We start from the raw sequence: 22,500 nt of genomic DNA, 5'->3' as shown, positions 1-22,500 counted from the left end.
GAGACACGGGAGACAGAAAAAATAGAGGGAAGACTACACGATGAAGATGGGGTAAGTGACGCACACACACACACACGGAGGTAGTGGAGGATAATGGGGGTGAGCTCGCGGAGCGTGCAGGGACCCGGTGCGAGCAGCTGGATGGCCTCCTCCAGGAACGAGGGGAGGGAGTATGCCCCCTTGAGGCGAGTCACGACCAGGTGAGTTCGGTCGTGCTTTGCGAGGTTGAGGGGACGAGTGCTGTGGACGGGTGCACGGAGAGCTTGGGGGGTGTGGAGGCCCCGGAGACCCTTGTGGGGACACAAATCCCCAGTGTGGTTGTCCCTGTGTGTGTGGTGCAAGGTGTGAGTGCGTCCCCGTGTGTGGAAGCGACCCCGTGTGTGAGTGGTGTGGTGGCGATGGTGCCAGAGTGCGTGCTTCCCAGCACGCCGGTTGTGGATGAGGCACCGTGTGTGAGAGAGGCCGTGTGTGTGGATGAAACGGCCAGTATGAGTGAGGCACCACGTGTGAGTGGTGTGGTGGCGATGGTGCCGGAGTACGTGCTTCCCAGCACGCCGTGTGTGGATGAGGCACGGAGTGTGAGTGAGGCACCGCGGGTTAGTTCCCCCGCGTGTGTGAGTGAGGCACGAGTGAATGGAGCACCACGTGTGAGTGGTATGGGTTATGCCAGGGAGACCGTGTGTGTGAGAGAGCGATATGAGAGGGAGATGTCGGTTGGCATGCGGGAGCACGCAGCCGCGTCTCTCCGTGTGAATGTGATGGTGTGGACTGTGTGCGTCGTGACACGCAGGTGTGCGTGGGTTGAATGGCGACGACGGCGACGTGAGAAGAAAGAAAGCCGAGTAGCGGCTGTGGTTGTTTCGAGGACCGTGCCGGGTTCGCCCAGCAGTGAGCACGCGGTTCGTGCTGTGCAACGCACGAGACCGCCACGTGCTCGCTTGCGAGAGTGAAGTCCCGGTCCGGAAACGCACGCGGTGGATTTGCCGATCCCGCGGACGGACAAAGTTTAGGCAGGTAAATGGATTTGGACCGGACGGGTTCTCCACGCGATCGTGTGTGTTAAGCTCCAACGGGCAAAGCACATGTGTTCGCGTGGGGAACCCCTCGAGACGTGTGGCTTGTGTTTTTTTTTTATATGCGCACGGTGACGTCATGGCTGCACGTGGGGTTGGAATCCGGCAGGAGTGGTATCTCTGCCGGATGGTCCCGTCCAAGGAGGGACGAGGAACACGTGCAGCTGCATGACGTCACGGGCAGGTGCAAAGTGCGCGAGCTCTGAGTTGCCGCGCTGGCGCTGCGCATGTAAAGAAAAAAAGAAATAAAAAAAGAACAAGCCTCACTTTCGGGTACACAGGATTCCTGGGCAAGGGGTGAAAGACCCCCTTCCCTGGGCACAGGATGGAAAACTAGTTAGGGGGAAGGGTTAGCTTAGTTAGACCGACTTCATGGGGCAGGGGTAAGTCCTCATGGAGTCCGTGGAATGGATTAGGTAGAGGGATTGTAGCCAGATTTAGGTTGGGAAATAAAATGAATTATTTGAGAACAGTGACAGACAGTGAATGTGTAGTGGGGACGTAGTTTAGCTACGTAGGTTAAAAGGGAACGTGCTGTAGTTTAAGGGATGACGTGGGAGCACGAGTTAGTTAGGGGATGTAGTTAGAAGGATGGCAGAGTTCAGCGGTGTGTGTATTGAAGAGTTGTGAGGCGAGTACATGATGAGTGAGTGAGGCCAGCGGGTCTGTGTGAATGGAGCGAATGGGGAATGCATGGTGCGATGAGTGATTGGGGGGAGGAGTGACTCCCGCCCAAGGGACCCCGGGGTCAGAGTAAAGTGAGTTAGCTGGGTTAGTCAAATTGAAAAATGGAGGTCGTTTTGTTGTTGGTGGGAGTGTAGGCTCGAAACCCATTTGGAGGGGTGCAGGAGCCCTGTTGACGGGCTTGGGAGCGTGGCTGCGAAAGGTGAGTATCGCTGAGTGGGTACCCCGGGCACCAGGCTAGTCGGCCGCGGTAGGCCATGGGCCCATGGGGGGCCGGGATAGAGTAGTGGGCACGGGTGCGCCTGCTTGGTGCGGGGGCCCGGGGCGCCATTAGCCGCGTGGGCAGTGTAGTGGGCACGGGTGACCCTCGGAAAGGGACCCGGGAGGCCGGCCTGCCACGTGTGCGTTTCAGGGGAGGTGCCATGGGGGGCACTCCCCGGTGTTAGGGAGCTGGTAGGCTCGGAGGCAGTGTAGTGCCCGGGGGTGCCATAGCGGGAGATTCGGCAGAGGGTCGTGCCTGCCAAAGGGAGCCACGTGTCCCAGCCAGGAGACCGTGTGAGGGCACGGAGAGAAAATTGGGGGGCGAGGCCCGAAATTGTAAGGACACCAACACAGGCGACGGGAATCTGGGTTTATAGAACCAATAGTTTAAGCGAGAGGCGCTTGTTGAAAGCCCCGGGGTAGTTTAACAGTTAAATGGTTAGGGTAGATTAGGAGATGTACCCCTCCGCACCATCCATCCCCTCGCTGTCGTTGTGGGCCGCTGGACCCACTTTGGGTTAAGATCGCCGAACTCTGGGGAGGCCATTCTGAGGCTTGAGTTGGGCCTCGTCACAGGACGTTAGCTCTCCCTTGTTCCCCTCCGGGAAGGGAACGTAGGGGTTGGGAGTAGGCTAGGTGACAGGATAGGTTAGCCGAACAAGGACGATAAAGGGGGTTAGGGGACGATTTATAGTGGGGAAGTAAAAATAAAAACAACAAAAAAATAAGTTGGGGCTAAATTGGGGTTTGACAAATTAAGGGAGTGGGTATGTACAGTGACAGGCAAAGGCGATAGGTTGGGAGGGAGACAGGTAGGTAGGTCCGAGCCCGCCCTCCGAGTGGCCAGCACCACCGCACTCCCTCCACCAACCTCCACTGAACGGCAAAGGCTGGCCACTTCATCGGCTGGCCGTGTTTTACTTCGAGGCGGAGGCCGGCCAACTTCATCGGCAGCTGTTGTTTTGCTGCAAGGCCTGTGCCATCGGCTGGCCGTGTTTTGCTTCAAGGCCTGTGCCGGCCACTTCGTCTGCAGCTGCTGTGCTGCAAGGCCTGTACCGGCCAGTTCATCTGCTGGCTGTTTTTCTTCGAGGCCTGTGCCGGCCAGTTCATCTGCCGGCTGTGTTTGCCTGCAACGTTCTTCTTCTGCGGGCTGTGTTTGCCTGCTCACCTTTGCCACGCCATGCCCACTGCCCAGGTTCACCAGCCCCGTTCAATTTTGCTTTGCCCCCCCCCTGTTCATTTCCATGTGCGCCAGGATCGTAAAAGCAACAGTTTGCAAGCTGCGAGAACTGCCCCGTTGGCAGCTACAACAAGGGCCTGCAGTGGCGGCCCGTGCACCGTGTTTGTGTCCATGCATCCATTCGTTGTGCTCATTGCGTGTGCCACTTGAGCTGGCACGGAGACTGCGTTGTGCGGCCCATGCACCGTTGTGGTTCACTGTGTTCAGTTCAAAAGGGAAGGCCTTGGACTGCGTGTGAGCAGCCAGCCACGTTCCCTGTCACCTGCATTGTTTTGAGCCAGAGACTGCATGCGGGCAGCCTGGCTCCCTGCTAACTGCTTTCTTTTGCAGAGTTCAATGATCCTGGGCCATGGTTTAGTGTAAAATTTGTAAGTTAAGGTTAAGATGTACTGTACATATGAGTGCGCCCCGGCATGTATGTCTTAGCGCCGGCAATTTTATTTAAGTCGTCCGTGTGAGTGAGTTTGTTTAGGTAGTTACGCAGCCCTTAGGTTATTTATTTTGGGGACACGAATACCATGAATGTCGCACTCAGGGATCCGTAGGTAAAATGTACTAGGGGAAAACTACACATGATGGCACACGAAAATTTGACGACTCGGGACGAGTCTGTAAAAAGGGAAGGGGGTAGTGTTGTGGTTACCAGATTCGCAAACCACCATTCAGGTCCCTTAGGTGAGGTATCTCGGTAAGTGCATGTGTAGTTAGGCCCAAACCCGTTGTCTAGTGGGAATACATGTCATTTATACGTGCTGCGACTCTTCAGGATAGCCGTTTTTCTTTTACTATCTTTATTTTGGACCAATCGCCACCATCACAACCACAACAACAACCACCAACCACAACGCCGCTTCACCACAACCGCCATGACCTTTACCGTCACAACTCGCCACCATCGCATCACCGTCATCTCGCCCCGCTATGGGCACCGATGCTGGACTCGTGTAGGGCGCACGTTGAACAGCGTGTACAAAATCACGGATTTTCTGCTTCAAAAACGGATCAAAAACGACACACGCCCACTTTTTGCCGTCCAATCGGTGAGCGAGGGGCGAATGGCTCCGCCCCAGGGCGATCGATATATGCAAATTTCTGGATCAAAAAGCCTTCACGCCCACTTTTTCTCGCGCCAATGGGGAGCGAGGTGAAAGGTCAAAGGGAGGGGCTCAAAGGCGAAGTTACGGGGGGGATAAAACGACGGTGTTCGTCAGTCAAAGGAGTAGTAAAGGTCGAAACGAGGCGAAGGAGTCGGAACAGAGAGTCAAGACTTCGCGGGCGGTGGAGCTGCTGTCGTGTGCGTTGGAAGTCGGAACGGAGGGGACGAGCTGTGGAGAGGCGGCGAGGGCGAACGAGGGGTGCTCGCGTCGTGCAGGGAGCTGCACCCTGGGAGGCCGGCAGCGCGACCTGGCCGAGGTGGAGACGCTCGTCGCGCACATAATAAAGATCCTCTATACCCCGAGCATCAGCAACCCCCTCCTGTTTCCCCCCGCGCTGAGATAGTGCGACCAAGGGGGCCCCGTTCCCACCCCCCTGCCAGGCACTGTCCACGAGGCCCGCGGGTTGCGGGGCCATCGCCGCTCCGCGTCTCATCACCAGACGGGTAGGCCCGACCAGGTCTCGGCTCCCAGGCCTACCTCATTCTTGAGGGTACTTCTTTTCCTTGGTTTTGGGTATGTGATGTTGGCCCCGTCTGTGAAGTAGAATTGTGTAAGTGTTGCCGTGTGCTCGGTAGTCGGAATTAGCTCTGCACTGTGTTTTCATTTTTATGTTTGCTTTTTGTGTAAATGGAATTGTGTTTTCTTTTTTTTGTGTGCATTTGGTGGAATTGTATTTGTGTGCTTCCCGTGTGCCGAGAATAAATGTGCTTTATTGTTGAACTGTTCTCCCGCTTCGCTTCGTCTTTTCCCCCATTGAATCCCCATCTTGCTTCACGTAAAGGGTTGGTAGTGGGCTGAGCACGCCCGATAATTAATCGAACCGTCGAGGTCGACGATAACACCGCTCGGTTATTCTGATAGTACGGAACGGGTCGCTTAAGTGGCCCGTGTCCGAAGTCGACCTGCGGCGAGGTGCGATCGCCCGGTCTACCCTCCGCGTGGGTACTTAGGTAGTTCGAATTTGGCGAGCAACCCTATCCCACGCGGGGGCTGATTGGCTCGATCGCGGTGAGACCGAAAGGTCCACCCGTGACTGGTTCCCGGCGTTAGTCCGAGAGGGTCACGACTGGATTGTCCGTCCGGTGGGCGACGTGCCGCGATTCGAGTTACGTGGCTGTTCGCACGCCGGCGGGCGCGAATACCGCAACAATATATATATATATATATATATATATATATATATATATATATATATATATATATATATATATATATATATATATATATATATATATACATATATATAATTTGTAGGAAAGATATTTCTTACTGATTATATGTACTTGTCTGTTGAAAAAATATTTTTGGGGCATGTCTTGGACTATTGTGAGTATCTGGTTTGTAGAATTTGATGAACTAGTACGTGGCCGTAAAAAAAAAAAAATTAATAAATAAATATTCAAACCGCGAGCAAGAAACAACCACACAGGCCGTTTCTTCGCTCTCGCGTGCCCCTACGTGCGTGGCCCGGAAGTTCGCATATCGCAGTTACGATTATTCGCAATTTAGTTTTAATGGCCAATTCTTCAATTAGCGCCAACGTATTTTGCCTTTTCACAATGTCGTCACAAGGAAAAACAAAAAAAGAAGAGAAGAGGGAGAAAAATTTTTTTACTTCCTGGTTCGGAGCATACCAGCTCACTCTGATGTTACCGAAATTTATGCACCGTCTAATATGAAAACGATAATAACTTGGGGCATTGTGTTTATCTATAAATGTGCATAAGAAATCGAGAAATTATTAGAATACACAAAGTCATCACTCTCAGGAAGCCCATATGTTGTAATCCGTAATGGGGAACGTAGCTGAGGTTCCCTTCCCCCATCGGCCACGCCCACGCCCACGCAACAACGTGTCTTGTCATTGGTTGGTAAATAAATGGCCATAACTTGGGAGGCACTTGTCCGATTAATATCAAACCTTGAAAAGGCACATCCTCAGGTCCCCGGCAATATATCTGGCAAGTTTTTCAATTCGATCGGACCAGTGGTTGACGAGAAACAGCGGTCACACACACACACACACACACACACACACACACACACACACACACACACACACACACACACACACACACACACACACACACACACACACACACACACACACACACACACACACACACACACACACACATACACACACATACACACACACACACACATATACACACACACACACACATACACACATACACACATACACACATACACACATACACACACATACACACATACACACACATACACACATACACACATACACACATACACACACATACACACATACACACATACACACATACACACACATACACACATACACACATACACACACACATTGCTGGAATTATAGATAGATAACCTTCATACAATGGGAAAAAGAGCCTTTGGAAATTTTGTACACACAGCAAAGAATTGTCAGTGTTAAATAGTTTTCCAATTGAAATTCACTTGCCAAGCTTAATTGCTGACTGTTTTCTCAGTTATTTTGATTAATGTTTATTCTTTCAGTGGTATTCATTCACTTCTCCTGTACCCTTTCCTATAGATGAGGAAATCCTCGGAGTTATTACAGATCCAACAGCCTCACGTTCTCTGGGTCGACGTGATGCAGTCTTTGCTCGCCTCCACTTCATACTGGATACAGCCACACTGACATTGGAGGGAGAGCCATGTATAGATAATGGCAAAGCTGAGGCCTTTGTGGAATTGGCTGTGTCAAGTAAGAGAAGTTTTCTTTTTCACTGTGACATAACTTCGTAGGCAGACCAACCAAACATTTGTTCACTTGTTAAGCATACGACCATAAAAGGAGGAAAAATGCTTTCATGCATTTATCATGGTTTAATTTTATAACAGCATATTTGACATTTTGGTAATATTTTATTAGTAAAGCATGAAATGTATTTATCTTTACAAATTGACTCCAAAATTTCCAATAATAAATGCATCAAGGGATGCCATTTTAACAAGCTTCAAGAAGTGGTGTTTGGTATTTAAGATGTGTGACAAGTTCTACTGTAAAGCATCATTTAATTTCAGATTGTTTCTCTTTGATTTAAAGAGCTCCAAATATTTTGGGTTCAATTGCTATTCACAGATCTGATGCACATACACACAGAAGGGCTTGTGCCTGTGTGACGAGAGGAGTATGGCGGTGGAACCACAGCTGATTATGTTGTTCTTGCAGAATAGCTGTTTTTCTTAACAAAATCAAGATTTGTGGAAGAGTGAGGTGATAGAACTTTCGTGTTTTTCTCCACAACTGCTTGTCGGATCGATACAAAATTTCCACCATCAGAGTGACTGACTACTCATGTAGAATGTTTTGCTGATAATTATAATATCATAAGCCACATGGTGTGGCAGCCATGTTGGAAAAATGGAAAAACTTTGGACCTCTGTATCTCTGAAACTGCACCAAGGAAAAAATTGAAACTTGGCACATCACAAGTACTCCTCCTCATGGGGAATAAGTGTTTTTTTTTTTAAATGACATCATAGGTGCCTTTGTTATGACATCATAATTGCATATGTGGAATGCCACATCTGATCAGTATGAAAAGTTTTGAGGGTCATTGAGGGATAAAATGGTCCACAGAAAAAAACAATGATGACGTCATCGCTCACGTGATTCGGCAGCCATATTGTTAAAAAAAAAAAAATCGACATTCATCAGTCTTCTATGAAGTGGCGGAACAGATCGCGACCAAACTTTACACATATGACAGCCTATCCATGAGGAACAAAAGGTTCACATATATGATGTCATAAGTCACATGGTTTGGCAGCTATATTGGATTTACCGTAAAACCTATAAAAATCTTCTTCTCCAGAATTCCTGGACAGATCGAGGGGAAACTTCATGCAAATGTTCCCCAAGCCTTGGGTGTACATGTTTAAGGAATAATTGATAGGTTACATGGTTTGGCAGCCATATTGAAGAAAAATATTAAATAATGTTTTCTCTGGAACTGCCTAATCAATCGATGTGAAACTTCACAATTATGATCTAGTAATGATGCGGAATACATGTTTTAAATTTCAACTTGATCGGATACATGTTCTGGCAGGCAGAATTATTTAATTATTTTATCTGGGTTTTATATATATATATATATATATATATATATATATATATATATATATATATATATATATATATATATATATATATATATTTTGAATAAGGCTCACTTGGCTGTGCCTGGATGGGTTTGAGGGTAGAGGAGTAGCAGATGAAATGTGAATCCTATCCAGGTTCCTCCTGATGACTTCATCTTTGCTTTTTGCTTGTTTGGGTTCCTTCTGATGACTCCAATGCAGGACTGTACGTATTTGGTGTTCCATTTGATTGGAATTGAATTTATTTTAATCCCATTCTAAATGGAAATGAATAATAATAATAAACATCAGGGGTCAGCGTCAGGTGTCCAAATAAAGTGATATGTCTTGGTACCCAGTCATCACTGCCAGAAGTTATAAACTGGCAGTGGTAATTATATCTCTCATTAATTATGTAACACACCAGTACACGAACACCACACAAAACAAGTCGTGGCGATAGTTTGCGATCTCTGCTATTTTTCTTTATTCTGAAATTTTCTTGCCGCAAATAATTTGTGGAAAACGTGGAGGTTTGTGATGGTGTACCATAAATTTCGCTCGAGTTTTAAATGGCAATGCAGCCAAGCTTATATTTTTTGGCCAAAAATGGCACGATGTCATCTCGTTGAAATTGAATGGTCATCGTGACATGATGTTGATATAGTTGTTGTTGTTGAACAAGTGTGAAAAAAGCACAAACATTTTATTTGCTTATGTATGTCTTCTGTCCTTTTTGTCAGTTTAACTGATACTGCATTTTGTGTGATGGATTTATGCTTGCTTGCTTTCATTGTGATTATCTCTCACATGCCTATGCATGCACTCTTGTGTCATTTATTTGCAGACATAAAATGCAATAAATGCTGATGCTAGTTTGTCGAATATGCAGCCTCATCAGAAGCCTTAACCAATGGTCAAGTTGAATTTGGATTATTCAGTGTACTTGGTTGTGAAAGACAGTGCTGATATACAACCTGACAGAAATATGTATGTTGATGACCTAGGCACAGCATCTCCAAATTAAAGTAAATCTAAAGATAAGATTTTTATGGGGATAAAAACAGATAATACAGGTTCTGTGGGCTATTGTGGGACAGGAAGATTTAGACAAACTTGAAGAACAATGGGCTTCTTTGTTTTGGCTGCAGTAAAATGAAAAAAAAAACCTTTTTTTGTACAGTACACCCTTAAATATCGTGGGGTTTACGTTCCTGGAAAATGCCGTGATATTCAAAACCGCAATGGCTAAAACCAATTTCCTATGGTAATAATGGGGTTATGTTCCTGGGCTGAGAAAATATGAGCTGGGCCTGGGCTGGGCTGAGAAAATAGGTGGGCTCCAGCCAAAAATAAACACGTCACAATGGAAATAAACATGTAAAATAAGTATAAATCGGCTTTACGATGAAATAAAGTCTCCTGCTGTATTGAAGCAGATTAATTGTTCAGGAGTGATTGTATTTGCCCCCTTGTCCCCCACCATTCTTCCCTATTAATTTCTTCCTTTGTAATCTGTCGTAATTTGTTTAAATTGTTTTCCTTTGTAATCTGTCGATGTGCTTCTTTTATAAATCGTTCTGCAGTTCCATAAACCAGCAAATAAATAAAACGAAAAGAATCACTTTTGTCCATCATTTTACACTTTGGCACCATTCCATTATTAAAGGTGCACAGAAGCCTTATGGTGCGAGATAACCAGCACAACTCGATTCAGAAACCACGATAGGTCAAAATTAAACCTGCAATCACTAAATCAGTACAATAAGAGTTGCTGCGATTGGTCAAAACCCATGATATTTAAGGGTTTACATTATCGAGGCTGAGGGAAGAGCTATGGCAGAATGGAATGGAATGAAATGGAAACGGGAAAACACCAACAGAGATTGAGATCAATGGGGTGGGAGAAGGACATGGGGTAAACAAGCTGCACACAAATTGAATGAACACAACAAGAAGAGGAAGACTGGTGATGCGTGTGCTTTGCAGGTGTACAGGTGAACTGGGAGTCGTGTCCCCGTGCCTCACGCTCGCGATTGGATGCCAAGCTAGGTGGTGTGTACCTGCGAGACCTACATGATGTTGGAAATTACAGCATGCCCCTTATTGCACCAAAAATGGTACAATCATAAATACGCATATAATGATGATTATTATTTCCTTGTTTCTCAACGTAATCATTGGTGTAATTCTAATCTTCATGATGTTCTTCATCTTATTTATGCTTTACTGCCACAAGCAAGTTCACACCATTCCTTCATGGTTCCTGCAGTCTCTCCACTCACTAGTATCCATCACAACCTAGTTTTGAAACAAGAAAAGACGTTCTGCAGATGAACCTTTTGGAGGTGCACTAGTTAGTTCCTGCATGAATAATGTGTTTGATAATGTCATCAAAATAGTGTTATTGTGTCATACTTTATCACATGCAATTCCTCATCCAGCCGTTGGGCTGTGGCAGCCATGATGGTCGCAGGGAGCAGGAAAAGAATCATTTAAATGACCACTACTTTTGACTATATTTTGGCGTTTATTTAATTATTTTTTCTGCATAATTTTCAGGTATTTTTTTTTCTTCTCCCAATGTGCTTTCGGAGTTGTTCGTGAACTGTGTGGCTTGTGTGCAACTCATAGCAACTCCTAAAATTTGCCAGTGTGCTGTGAACTTGCTAGTGGATTGTGGTGGTTTTCTTTTTGTATCCACAGTCGAGGCTCGTGGAGGAATGAGAACACAGAACGTTAATCTTGCAATAAACTTTGTCGATGTTAAATGTGCATTGCAATGCAAACGCTTCCTGCTGTAGGAATTTCAGCAAACAGGACAATATTGGATTTCCCCTCCACCTCTCTAGCTGATGTATTATTTTGACTTGCCTTAAATGATGTTTGATGGCTGTGAAGGTGTACTTAATGGCTCTGTCATCTCTGGCCTTTTGCTATTTTATACAAAACCCGTATAACCAAATTGGGTATATTGGTGCGATTTGTGGAAAGCTGTTTATACAAATGATCAGTGATTATACCAACATATTCAATGACTATTTATGAATATTATTGCAACAAAGCACATCAAAATATCATAATGATATATAGTGGGGCGGCTTAGCCCAAATATTCAAAAGAATTGTGCATTTTGTGATACAAGCACCAAATTTGGCACAAATGTACATTAATATGTTGCGAACATTTTCAGATATTGGGCCACTGGAAATTCTCTCTTTATGTCCGCCATATTGGATTTCAAAATGGCCACCACTTGAAATCTACATTTGCTATTATCTCTGGACGTAATGCAGCTATTGACTTGATTCTGGTATCTAAATGTATGTTTTTGGGCGCAAGGAATCCAATGGTACCATTTTCAACATAATATTATCTATCACAGTCTGTTATATAATTTTATTTGGAAATTATCTTGGCAAATGTTGGATTCAACACAATACTTTGAAAAGAATGTCTTAGTTCTGTAAATATAAATAAAAAAAAACTATACTAAATCACTAGTAACAACTCAGACAAGCTCATATATACTGGCAGTCTAAAATATAAATTCATATCCCATTAGGAAACAAAGTGACCCATTCATTTGTGTTTTTCATATGCATATTTTATGTAACATTGCATTCATATTGTCAATAAATACCAAACATGCATAATCCCCTTTTCCAAGACCCTTTAAGCCATCTTTTGTGTTTCTAGACTACAGAAATTTCTTGTGATAGGCTTCCATCTGTCTTGTTTCCTTAACAATGCACTGTAGCATCTCTTAAACAATGTTTACAAACATGACTCCACTACATGACTTTAATCACAGCCCTGACCCAAATAAAAGAGTAGAGAGGCTGCATGTGTGTTGACCCACATCAACTGTGTTCTTTGTGTGTGGCTGTGTTTAAATCACCTTGTGACTCCACATAAATGAGTTAATTACATACAATCTGGGCTCAGCTTGACAACATTGTGTGGTCAGCAATGAAGACAAGAGTCTGAATTACATGTATGCAAAAGACCTTGTGAACCAGTGAAGCAAATACACGGGTAAGCATGAATTAAATCTAGGGCATGATATAATTTCCATGATGTTTACCTCTACACTCAATGGTTGAAGGAGGTAATGTTTTGATCCCAGCTTGTCTGTATGTCTGTTTGTCTGTTAGTCCACAAAATTCCAGACAAAGCTTGTAGTAGTGGTAGTTGTAGTGGTAGTGGTGATAACAGAAATTGTTATATAGAACTGAACTTATATTATTATTATTATATGCAGAAAATAACTTCATTTCTATATGCCCTGCAGTGGACAGGTTAATTGGTTTATGCACTGAAGGGATCACCCTGGTGTGAACTGCTGTGTTCTGCCTCACTGAGTTGTTCAGGTATAATGTACTCAGCACAAGCTTACCTGATACACATGTGTGCTGGCTACAACCACTTGTCTGGTGGGCACGACAGAGGCAGGTTGTCTAATAGCCAACCTGGTCTTACTTTTTTGGGGTTTATCTGAAATTCTTACTATAAGGCTTTAAATTTGAAATGTTTTATATAAAGTAGTATTTTGAGTGAAGTGTGTATTCCACACTGACAGTTTTGACATGTTCTGAATTTAACACGAAGGCTGTAATTAAAAGAACGGGGTATGTCTGGAAAACGTACTGTCCAACCGAATAAGAGTTTAGACTGATTTATATTTAAATCTTGGCTGTGTAAATATTGTAAGAATTTATGAATTCAAATGTTTTGTAAATATTCAATAAATTTGGGAATATTTTTTAACTAAAGAATCTCATGTGATTTTATTTCTCTTCTTGCCTCCGGTATGGGTGAAAATTTAATTCCGGCATAATCTCACAAAACTAATTCCCTAAGTGTACCAAGCTAAATGCTCTACGATATAGAGGAATTATCCTCCTCTCCATTAGTATGGCGGAGGAAACCCCTCTATTATATATATATATAACAAAATGTTAACATAACATCATTGTATCGTTGCAGATTCAGAAGACAGTTCCACCATGTCCAAGAGCTTCAGACTAGCTGATGTTGAGCGAACTTCACCATCAACATCACAGCACCTCACCACAACTGACTGGAAGTTATGCCTTATATGTCAAGAGGACAAGATGGAGACACTGACCAAACCTGACCAATCAAAGAGAAAAGACATTGGGAGTGGGTACAGTTCACTCGCAGAGAACTTGGTCAAATTCAGTGAACTTGGAGAGCTTCCAGGATCATTTCACCTGGAAAGACTCGATGATGGTCATGCCATTGAAGCTGCGATGGTTGCACACAGTGCAAAATATCATCAGACATGCAGGCTCCAGTACAACAACACCAAACTGCAGAGAGCACAAAAGAGAGCACTCAAGAAAGAATGTGAGAGCGATGAGCAACAAGCTGCATGCAAACGCACCAGGTTACATTCACGCTCATCGAGTACAGAGAAGAAGGTCCCGGAAAATTGTTTCTTCTGTGAACAACCTGCTGGGGCTGACAGTCTTCGGAAAGCTGCAACATTCCAAATGGACAAACGGGTGCGTGCCTGTGCAACCTTTCTTGGTGATACAGAACTGCTGGGCCGTCTCAGTGGTGGGGACATGATAGCGTTGGATGCCCAGTATCACCCACGGTGCTTGATAGGACTTTACAATCGCACACGAAAGGCCCAGTCAACAGGATCACAGGACACAAAACAAGAGCGAGCAATGTCGGCAGTTGTCTTCGCTGAACTCGTCCTCTACATTGAAGAAACCAGACAAGATGAGGAGACGGCACCAGTATTCAGATTGGCTGACCTTGTCCAGCTCTATCAGTCCAGAATGGAACAGCTAGGAGTTCAGCTCGACACCAGAGTCCACTCCACACGACTGAAACAGACTGTTGGCTCAGTTTCCTGACACACACCAAGGGGAGAGACATCCTGATGGCATTTGAAGAAGATGTCGGTGCTGCTCTTGCCAAAGCCTGCGAGCTGGACAGTGATAGTGATGCAGTCCATCTTGCCCATGCTGCACAGATTGTTCGCCGTCACATGTTTGGAGAAGCCAAGCCCTTCACAGGATTCCCTGAAGTATGTCAAGAAGAATCTGTGCCACCGTTGCTGCTTGCCCTAGTCAGTATGATCCTAGAGGGACCCAGCATCAAGGAACAGATGGCAGACACTAACCCTGCAGCAATTGCCACAGCTCAGATACTGAAGTTCAACAGCATCAAACACAAGCGAACACGTGGCACCACATCATCCACCAGTGTCAGGCACAGTGTTTCACAGAAGACCCCACTTCCAATATATATAGGGATGATGCTGCATGCTCATACACGCAAGAAGGAATTGGTCGACAGACTGTCACACCTTGGCCTGAGCATCTCCTATGATCGAGTGCTCCAGCTCTCAGCACAGATGGGCAACAGTGTCTGCCAACAGTTTCACAGAGAACGAGTGGTCTGCCCTCCAAAGATGCGTGGCAAAGTGTTTACAACTGCCGCTGTAGACAACATAGATCACAACCCCAGTGCAACAACATCAAAGGACTCCTTCCATGGTACCGCTATCTCCCTCATACAACATCCTTCTTACACTGGTGAAGGCGTGGATCGGAGTATCGTCATTGGAGGATCTGGGGATGCATGGTCCAAGACAGTCGCCCCCTTGCCACACTACTACACTGATGTACCTCCTGTCACTAGCAGCATCAAGAAGTCGCCTGTCCCAGCTGCTAAAGTGGCGTCATTGACCAGAGGAGACTTCAAACAGCAGACTGATGAAGAATACCAATGGCTAGGCAATGCAAAGCGAGTCCTGGAAGACAACACTGGTACAGTGGACAATGACAACACATCTTGCGCTGCATTTCATGCCAGCCGACAGCCACCAGATGCTCGAGTCATCTGCCCCAGCTCGCTGCTTCCACTCTTCCTGGAGAGTGCCCACACAGTGGCCATGATCCGGCACTCAATGGACGTCGTGAAGAATGCTGTGGAACACCTGAATCCTGGACAGACACCAGTGGTCACCGTTGATCAGCCACTGTTTGCTTTGGCCAAGCAGATACAGTGGAAGTGGCCAGAGAGCTATGGTGAAGACCAGATAGTGGTGATGTTTGGTGGCCTCCACATAGAGATGGTGGCACTGAGGATACTGGGGGACTGGCTGAAAGGGAGTGGTTGGGTGCAAGCACTTGTCCAAGCCAAGATTGCGACAGCAGGGACAGCAGACTCATTCCTGAGAGCATCCCATGTCTTGCGCACAAGAAGAGCACATCAAGTGACTGCAGCAGCACTGTACATCCTGCAACACCATGCCTACAACCACTACTGTCTGGGAGAAACCAGAGATGCAGAGGACCTTCCGGAGTTTGAAGACTGGTGTTGCCAGAGAGGAGAAGACATCCCCCAGTTTCACTACTGGGCAACCGTGCTGGAACTGGAACTGTTGGTTCTAGTGTATGTGCGTTCTCTCAGGCAGGGATCGTTAATGATGTACCTCGATGCTCTGACAGAGCTGGTTCCACGCACTGGATCACACCCACTATGCTAGGTGGATACCAGTGCACCTGAAGGACATGGCCGAACTCACCATCAAACACCCAGATGTAGCCAGGAAATTCAGGGAAAGCCACTTCACCGTTCAGAATACAGAGAGGGTGTTCTCTTCAATCCCGATTGACCAGGCACATGAGCAGAATAATGCCTGCATCAAAGGAGACGGTGGAGCAGTTGGGCTCACTGACAACCCAAGTGCCCTACGTCGCTGGGTGGTTGTGGGACCAGAAGTTGCCAGGGTGATCGAAGAATTCCAGGATGGGAACCAACACTGGAGACAGCAAAGAGCAGGCACACGTCATCATGATCAGACGCCAAGTGTACAGGCCTCATTTGTGAAAGATGTTTGCTCTCTCGTTGGTGTCATAGAGGAGATGGGCAACCCATTCGAGGAGGAGAGTCAGGATGTAGTCAAACTGGACACAAAGGAGATCGCAGATCCTGCTGCTGTGGAGACCGTGATGAATGCCAAGAGGATTGGCCAAGAGCAGTTCGAGGCTTTCACCAGAGAGTGTCTGTTGGACAGAACAAAGGCAGTGGACGCACCCATTCCTCGTAACAAGCTGAAGGTGTTCAGCACTTCCACTCCAAGAAGCCAGAGCATAGGTCAGCAACAGCTCGCCTCCATCAAGAATGACCGTGAACTCTTCGCACGCCTGTACATTGGCTCCCAGCCGAGAGATGGAAACCTTGAGGAGTTCTTTTGTCATGAGAATCAGGCATGTCCTCCTGCATTGTCTGATGGTGGAAGCCTCTGCACTGGTACCAAGAGTGATCTCCTCACATGCTTGGAAGAAGTCTCCGACGCAAAGACAGAGAGTCCTGTCACGACCTGTATTGTGCTTGATGGAGCAGCCATCGTCCAGATGCTGAAGCCGGCTGCATCAAAGACCTTTGAAGAGTATGCACAACAGATCTTCATCCCATATATGTCCACGAAGCTGCAAACAGTGTCACGCCTGGATCTGGTCTGGGATACTTATCTTGTTGATTCACTGAAAGGTAGTACACGTGCAAAGCGGGGACAAGGTGTGCGGAGACGTGTGGTGGCTGCCGCAGCCATACCAGGAAACTGGCAGAACTTCCTATGAGTGGACAGCAACAAGACCGAGCTGTTCGGGTTCCTCTCAGCAGCTCTCATGGAATGGTTTGACCAGGAGGACAAGCAACTCATCATTACTGATGGAGAGGCAATGCTCAGCAAGCCACTGCTGCCAGATCTGACTTCACTTGCCCCATGTAACCATGAAGAAGCTGACAGTCGGATGTTGCTGCATGCATCTCACGCAGTCCAGCATGGACACCATGCAATACTCATCCGGGCTGTAGACACCGATGTTGTGGTGCTGGCAGTGTCCCTGACACAGGAGTTGCAACCAGAAGACAAACTGTGGCTGGCATTCGGAACAGGCCAGAGTTTCCGATACCCAGCAGCACACAAAATAGCAGCTGGATTGGGACGAGAGAAGGCTCGTGCACTGCCAATGTTCCACGCTCTAACTGGATGCGACACTGTGTCTAGTTTTCATAGACATGGCAAGAAGACTGCATGGGCAGTCTGGACGGTACTGCCAGAACTCACTGAGGCGCTGCTGCTGCTGTCCTCTGCACCTCGTGACATATCAGACGATGCAATGCGCATCATTGAGAGGTTCGTGATCCTGTTGTATGCTCAGACATTGACAAGGCCAGGAGGAAACTCTTCGCAAGGAAGAACAATGTGCAGCTCATCCCTCTAATGAAGGCAGCTCTGGAGGAACATGTCAAGACGGCAGTGTATCAAGGTGGACATGTGTGGGGTCAGATACTGCTCCCATCACCAGAGCTCCCTCCACCAACCAACTGGGGTTGGTCAAAGACTGGAGAAGGACAGTACACACCTTACTGGACCAGGCTAACTGAGGCAGCTCACAGCTGCATTGAGCTGGTTTCTTGCAAGTGCAAGAAAGGGTGTGTGAGGCGCTGCAAGTGCAAAAAGGCTGCCCTTCAGTGCACAGCCCTCTGTGTGTGTGAAGGGGACTGCACATGACGATGAGTCAACAACATGCATGTACTTGTGGCAATGCTGAACTTGTTAACATGACACTGTTTATGTACACGTATCTTCAGTACCGGTATATACCTAGCCTCAGATACCAGTATACCTAGCCTCAAATACTAGACCATGTAGCATGTCAGTATTATACCGAAGACATTTACAGAACTAAGACATTCTTTTCAAAGTATTGTGTTGAATCCAATATTTGCCTCGATAATTTCCAAATAAAATTATATAACAGACTCTGATAGATAATATTAAGTTGAAAATGGTACCATTGGATTCCTTGCCCCCAAAAACATACATTTAGATACCAGAATCAAGTCAATAGCTGCATTACATCCAGAGATAATAGCAAATGTCGATTTCAAGTGGCGGCCATTTTGAAATCCAATATGGCGGACATAAAGAGCGAATTTCAAGTGGCCTAATGTCTGAAAATGTTCGCAACATATTAATGTACATTTGTGCCAAATTTGGTGCTTGTATCACAAAATGCACAACAGGTTTGCTATGCTGCTACACTAATACTGGACTTAAAACTTGTGATGTATACAAATAGAATATGGAGGAGCTTGTTTCTGCCTCTCTTTGGTTCCATTGTTGAGAGATTCTGAACTTTCCTTGTTTTAATAATGCATTAATGTTCATCATTATCTGTAATTTCTGGTATTGTTTTATATTTTGATGATGCGTTTTGTTATATATTTTTAATATATTTCTGAAACTCATAGGTGTTCAGAAGTGCAGTAAAATTGGGGGTGGGGGGGGGAATCAAAACAGTATTACAGGTCTCTCCATGTAAGGGAGTTCAATGGCGACAATTGTTTTGTTTCACAGGATCGGGTGCGAGCAGAGAGTGGAGTATCACCTGGTTTGGGTTTACGACCGGAAACTACATCTTTCCAGACAAGTATGCATATGCAGAATCATGCTAAGCTGAGCATTCAAGGCATAAGTAAAGGTAATTTCATTTTTATTGTGACAACTTTTGAAGCAGAATATTACAATGTGCGTGTGTACAGATTCCCTGCTAAGTGTTCTGTATGAGTGGTGTTGGAGCCACCGGAGGAGCTATGATCGGCGAGTTGAGGTTGACTCTCAGCCACTGAGCATCATTTACAGCAAACGTGTTATGAGAGATGTTATTGACTTCCTTGGCCTCTCAGGTCAGTTCCGAAACAGTTCGGTAGTTAAATGGATTGTTGGATTAAATCCAAAAACCAATTACTGAGCAATAATCAAAAATTTCTAAGTGGTTTTAAAAATATATTACATCCTGTATTCTTTTAAATATGTTAATTAAATTGCAATGGGATTTTTGTCGCCTCTGTCCATTAACTTTGGTCATGACCATTTTCCTTAAAGGTCGTGGAGATCAATCAGGAATGAGTCTGCAGCAGCTTGACAGACTCAAACATCAGACAACAGCTGGGATTCGGCAAACCCTCGGTCATGTTGTTGAAGGTGGAAGCATGGTGAGTTTGGAAACCTCAGTAGGACTTCCTTTTTATTTTCCATATTTTTGGAAGAAACCTATTTCAGGTCATCTCATGTCTGGAGTTTTTTTTTTTTTGTGTGTTGCATTTGTTTAATGCAAACTTAGATTTTATAATGCTTGTTTGTAGCACAAGGGACACAAAGTAGAGGGCACAATAAGTGTGATTTACGAAATGTCACAGTATGAACATTATCAATGTAAAATCTTGAATGCAAGTGCACAATAATGAATTTGCAGTATCACAGTATTTTATTAAATCGATGTGATGTGATGCACGTTGTTATGTGCTGTTTATTCACTCTTTCAATCGATGTAAAATGTCTTCAGTACTCTGATGTCTGCCTCACCCACACTGCCTTTTATCCATATGTTTATAAAACTGTATTACCTTTGCCACAAAAAGGTGAGCAGAGGTTATGTTTTCACCCCTGTCTGTCTGTTTGTTTGTTACTTAGATAATCGAATTTTTTTTCAAGTATATTGGTTGGTTACGTGCGTTATTCTGTTTGTCTGTTTGTTTTTATGTTTATCGCCAAGAGGTCACAATTTTATACCGATCTTCCCAAAACTTCACCACACGGTAGAGTTTGTCATAAGCAAGAAGCTTATTGTTTTTAAGGTCAAAAGGTCAACACAGGCCAAAGGTCAACATATTTGTCATATTTCTAAAATACTCAATTTTCATCAGATTGACTAGAAATTTGAAGAGAATTTGCATATCAGGTCACTGAATTCAACCATCAATTATTTTTGAGGTCATCATAGGCCAAAAGGTTAACATAAGCCAAATCTCGAAAAGTGTCTTTTTATCCGATTGACTTGAAATTTGTAGAGTTCCATATTTCGTCATTGAATTCAACTACGTAATATTTTTGAGGTCAACATAGACCGAAAGGTCAACATTGGCCAAAGGTCAACAACTCGGTTGGAATTTATGAAGTCCTCAATTTTCATCCGATTGTCTTGAAATTCGAAGAGGATTAATTTTTTAGGTCACTGAATTAAACTAGCCAATTCGTTTTGAGGTCAACATCAACCAAAGGTCAATAAATTAGGTGATATTTCTAAAATCCTAAATTTTCACCCCATTGACTTTAAATTTGAAGAGGATTTATTTTTCAGGTCACTGAATTCAACTAGTATAGCCTATTATTTTGGAAGTCAACATGGATAAAAAGGTCAACACAGGCCAAAGGTCAACAACTACGGTGGTATTTCTAAAATCCTCAATTTTTATTCATTTTACTTCACATTTGGAGAGGATTTGGGTATTTTGTTATTGAATTCAACCACCAATTATTTTTGATGGTCAAATTTGTTTTATGCATTTCACGAGTATCGTGCTATGCATGACATCCTTCTTGTCTGTTTGTTTTATGTTTATCACCTAGATGTCACAATTTAAAACCGACCTTCACAAAACTTCACCACATGGTAGAATTCGTCATAAACAAGAAGGAAATTGTTTGAGGTCAAAAGGTCAACAGAGGTCAAAGGTCAACAAATTTGTCAGATTTCTAAAATCCTCAATTTTCATCCGATTGACGAGAAATTTGAACATGATTTGCATATTGCGTCACTGAATTGGGAAACCAACTATTTTTGAGATCAAAAGGTCAAAGGTAAACTCCAGGTCAAACTTCTAAAATCATCAATAATTATTGTTTCCTAAATAATAAAATCATCAATAATAAAAATTAGTTGCTTTCCCAATTCAGTGATGCACTATGCAAATCCTGTGCAACTTTCAAGTTAATAGGATATAAATTGATGATTTTTCAGTTGATTATAATCAAATTGATTATATCCTATTAACTTGAAAGTTGCACAGGATTTGCATAGTGCATCACTGAATTGGGAAAGCAACTATTTTTAAGATCAAAAGATCAAAGGTCAATTCAAGGTCAAACTTCTAAAATCATCAATTTCAATCTGAAAAAGAATCAATTTTCATCTGATTGACCTGAACTTTGATGAAGATTGTCAATTTTAATCTTAATGAAATGGACAATTTGATGTATCTATGGCAACCTTTGGAGAGGGGGTGGATTTTGCAAGTATCGTGCTCTGCACGACATCTTTTTCTTGTTTGTTTGTTTGAATGCAGAATATCTGAAAAAGTTGTTGATGGATTCTGATGAAATTTGGTGGGCACATTTTGTTTGTGATAAGGACGAACTGATTAGGTATTGGTGAAGATCTGAATCCGGATCCGGCTACTGGAATTTTTGAAGTGATTCTTCACCATTGAGAGATAGCACAATATCTCAAAATGTTGTGGACAGATTCAGACAAAACTTGGTGGTCACATTGGGTGTGTGACTAGGAGGAATTGATTATATTTAGGTGAAGATCCAAAACCGGATCCAGATCCGCATCCGGACTCGATTAATTTTTTTTTTTTTAGTGATTCTTCAACATTCAGAGATAGGGCGAAACTGACATATATATATACCACGATATCTCAAAACGTTTGGACGGATTTTGACAAAACTTTGTGGACAGGTTGGGTATGTGACACGGACAAATTGATTCGATTTTGGTGAAGATTTGAATCCAGATCCACATACGAGAAGTTTTTAATTCTTAAAGTGATTCTTCACCATTGAGAGATGGGACCAAAAATGATAGATTGCATGATATTTCAAGAATTTAATGGGCCCGATATGTTCTCGTGGATCAGGCATTACATGGCAGAGGTATGCGCTCTACTGAGTGCCCTTATAGTTTCCGATGTTTTGTGTGTTTCATACGTATTTTTTTGATTCTTAGGCTTCTTGAGTAGTGTTGTTTAATACGTAAGCTAAGTGTTGGAATGCATTCCCCCTTAATTATACTTGTTCTTATGGGGAAAAATTCCCCACTATCCAATGTTTCGTTATAAGTCAAACTTTTCTGGA

General features: G+C 44.4%; 2 protein-coding genes across 6 annotated transcripts in view; both read left to right on the top strand.

Moving 5' to 3' along the window:
• Positions 1-22,500, top strand: part of VPS13D (vacuolar protein sorting 13 homolog D) — a 429,405-nt gene that overhangs the window by 92,857 nt on the left and 314,048 nt on the right. For all 5 annotated transcript variants that reach the window (XM_085868630.1, XM_085868636.1, XM_085868641.1 and 2 more), the window contains exons 14-18: positions 6,967-7,140; positions 10,512-10,642; positions 18,940-19,012; positions 19,125-19,268; positions 19,468-19,577. In XM_085868630.1, coding sequence (XP_085724756.1) covers positions 6,967-7,140; positions 10,512-10,642; positions 18,940-19,012; positions 19,125-19,268; positions 19,468-19,577 — 632 coding nt within the window. The remainder of the gene's footprint in view (positions 1-6,966; positions 7,141-10,511; positions 10,643-18,939; positions 19,013-19,124; positions 19,269-19,467; positions 19,578-22,500) is intronic.
• On the top strand, positions 12,778-17,792 carry LOC147031892 (uncharacterized). Its single transcript, XM_085868663.1, is given in 5 exon segments — positions 12,778-12,895; positions 13,512-14,391; positions 14,393-14,416; positions 14,418-16,019; positions 16,021-17,792. Coding segments are annotated over 4 exon segments (3,618 nt in total). The 5' UTR covers positions 12,778-12,895; positions 13,512-13,531; the 3' UTR covers positions 17,153-17,792.

The sequence above is a fragment of the Eptatretus burgeri genome, chromosome 2 (assembly GCF_056783735.1).
Source record: "Eptatretus burgeri isolate ZD-2024b chromosome 2, Ebu_testis_v1, whole genome shotgun sequence".
Taxonomy (NCBI): Eukaryota; Metazoa; Chordata; class Myxini; order Myxiniformes; family Myxinidae; genus Eptatretus; species Eptatretus burgeri.
Note: the sequence above shows the minus strand (reverse complement) of the source record. Positions and strands in the feature narration are given on the sequence as shown.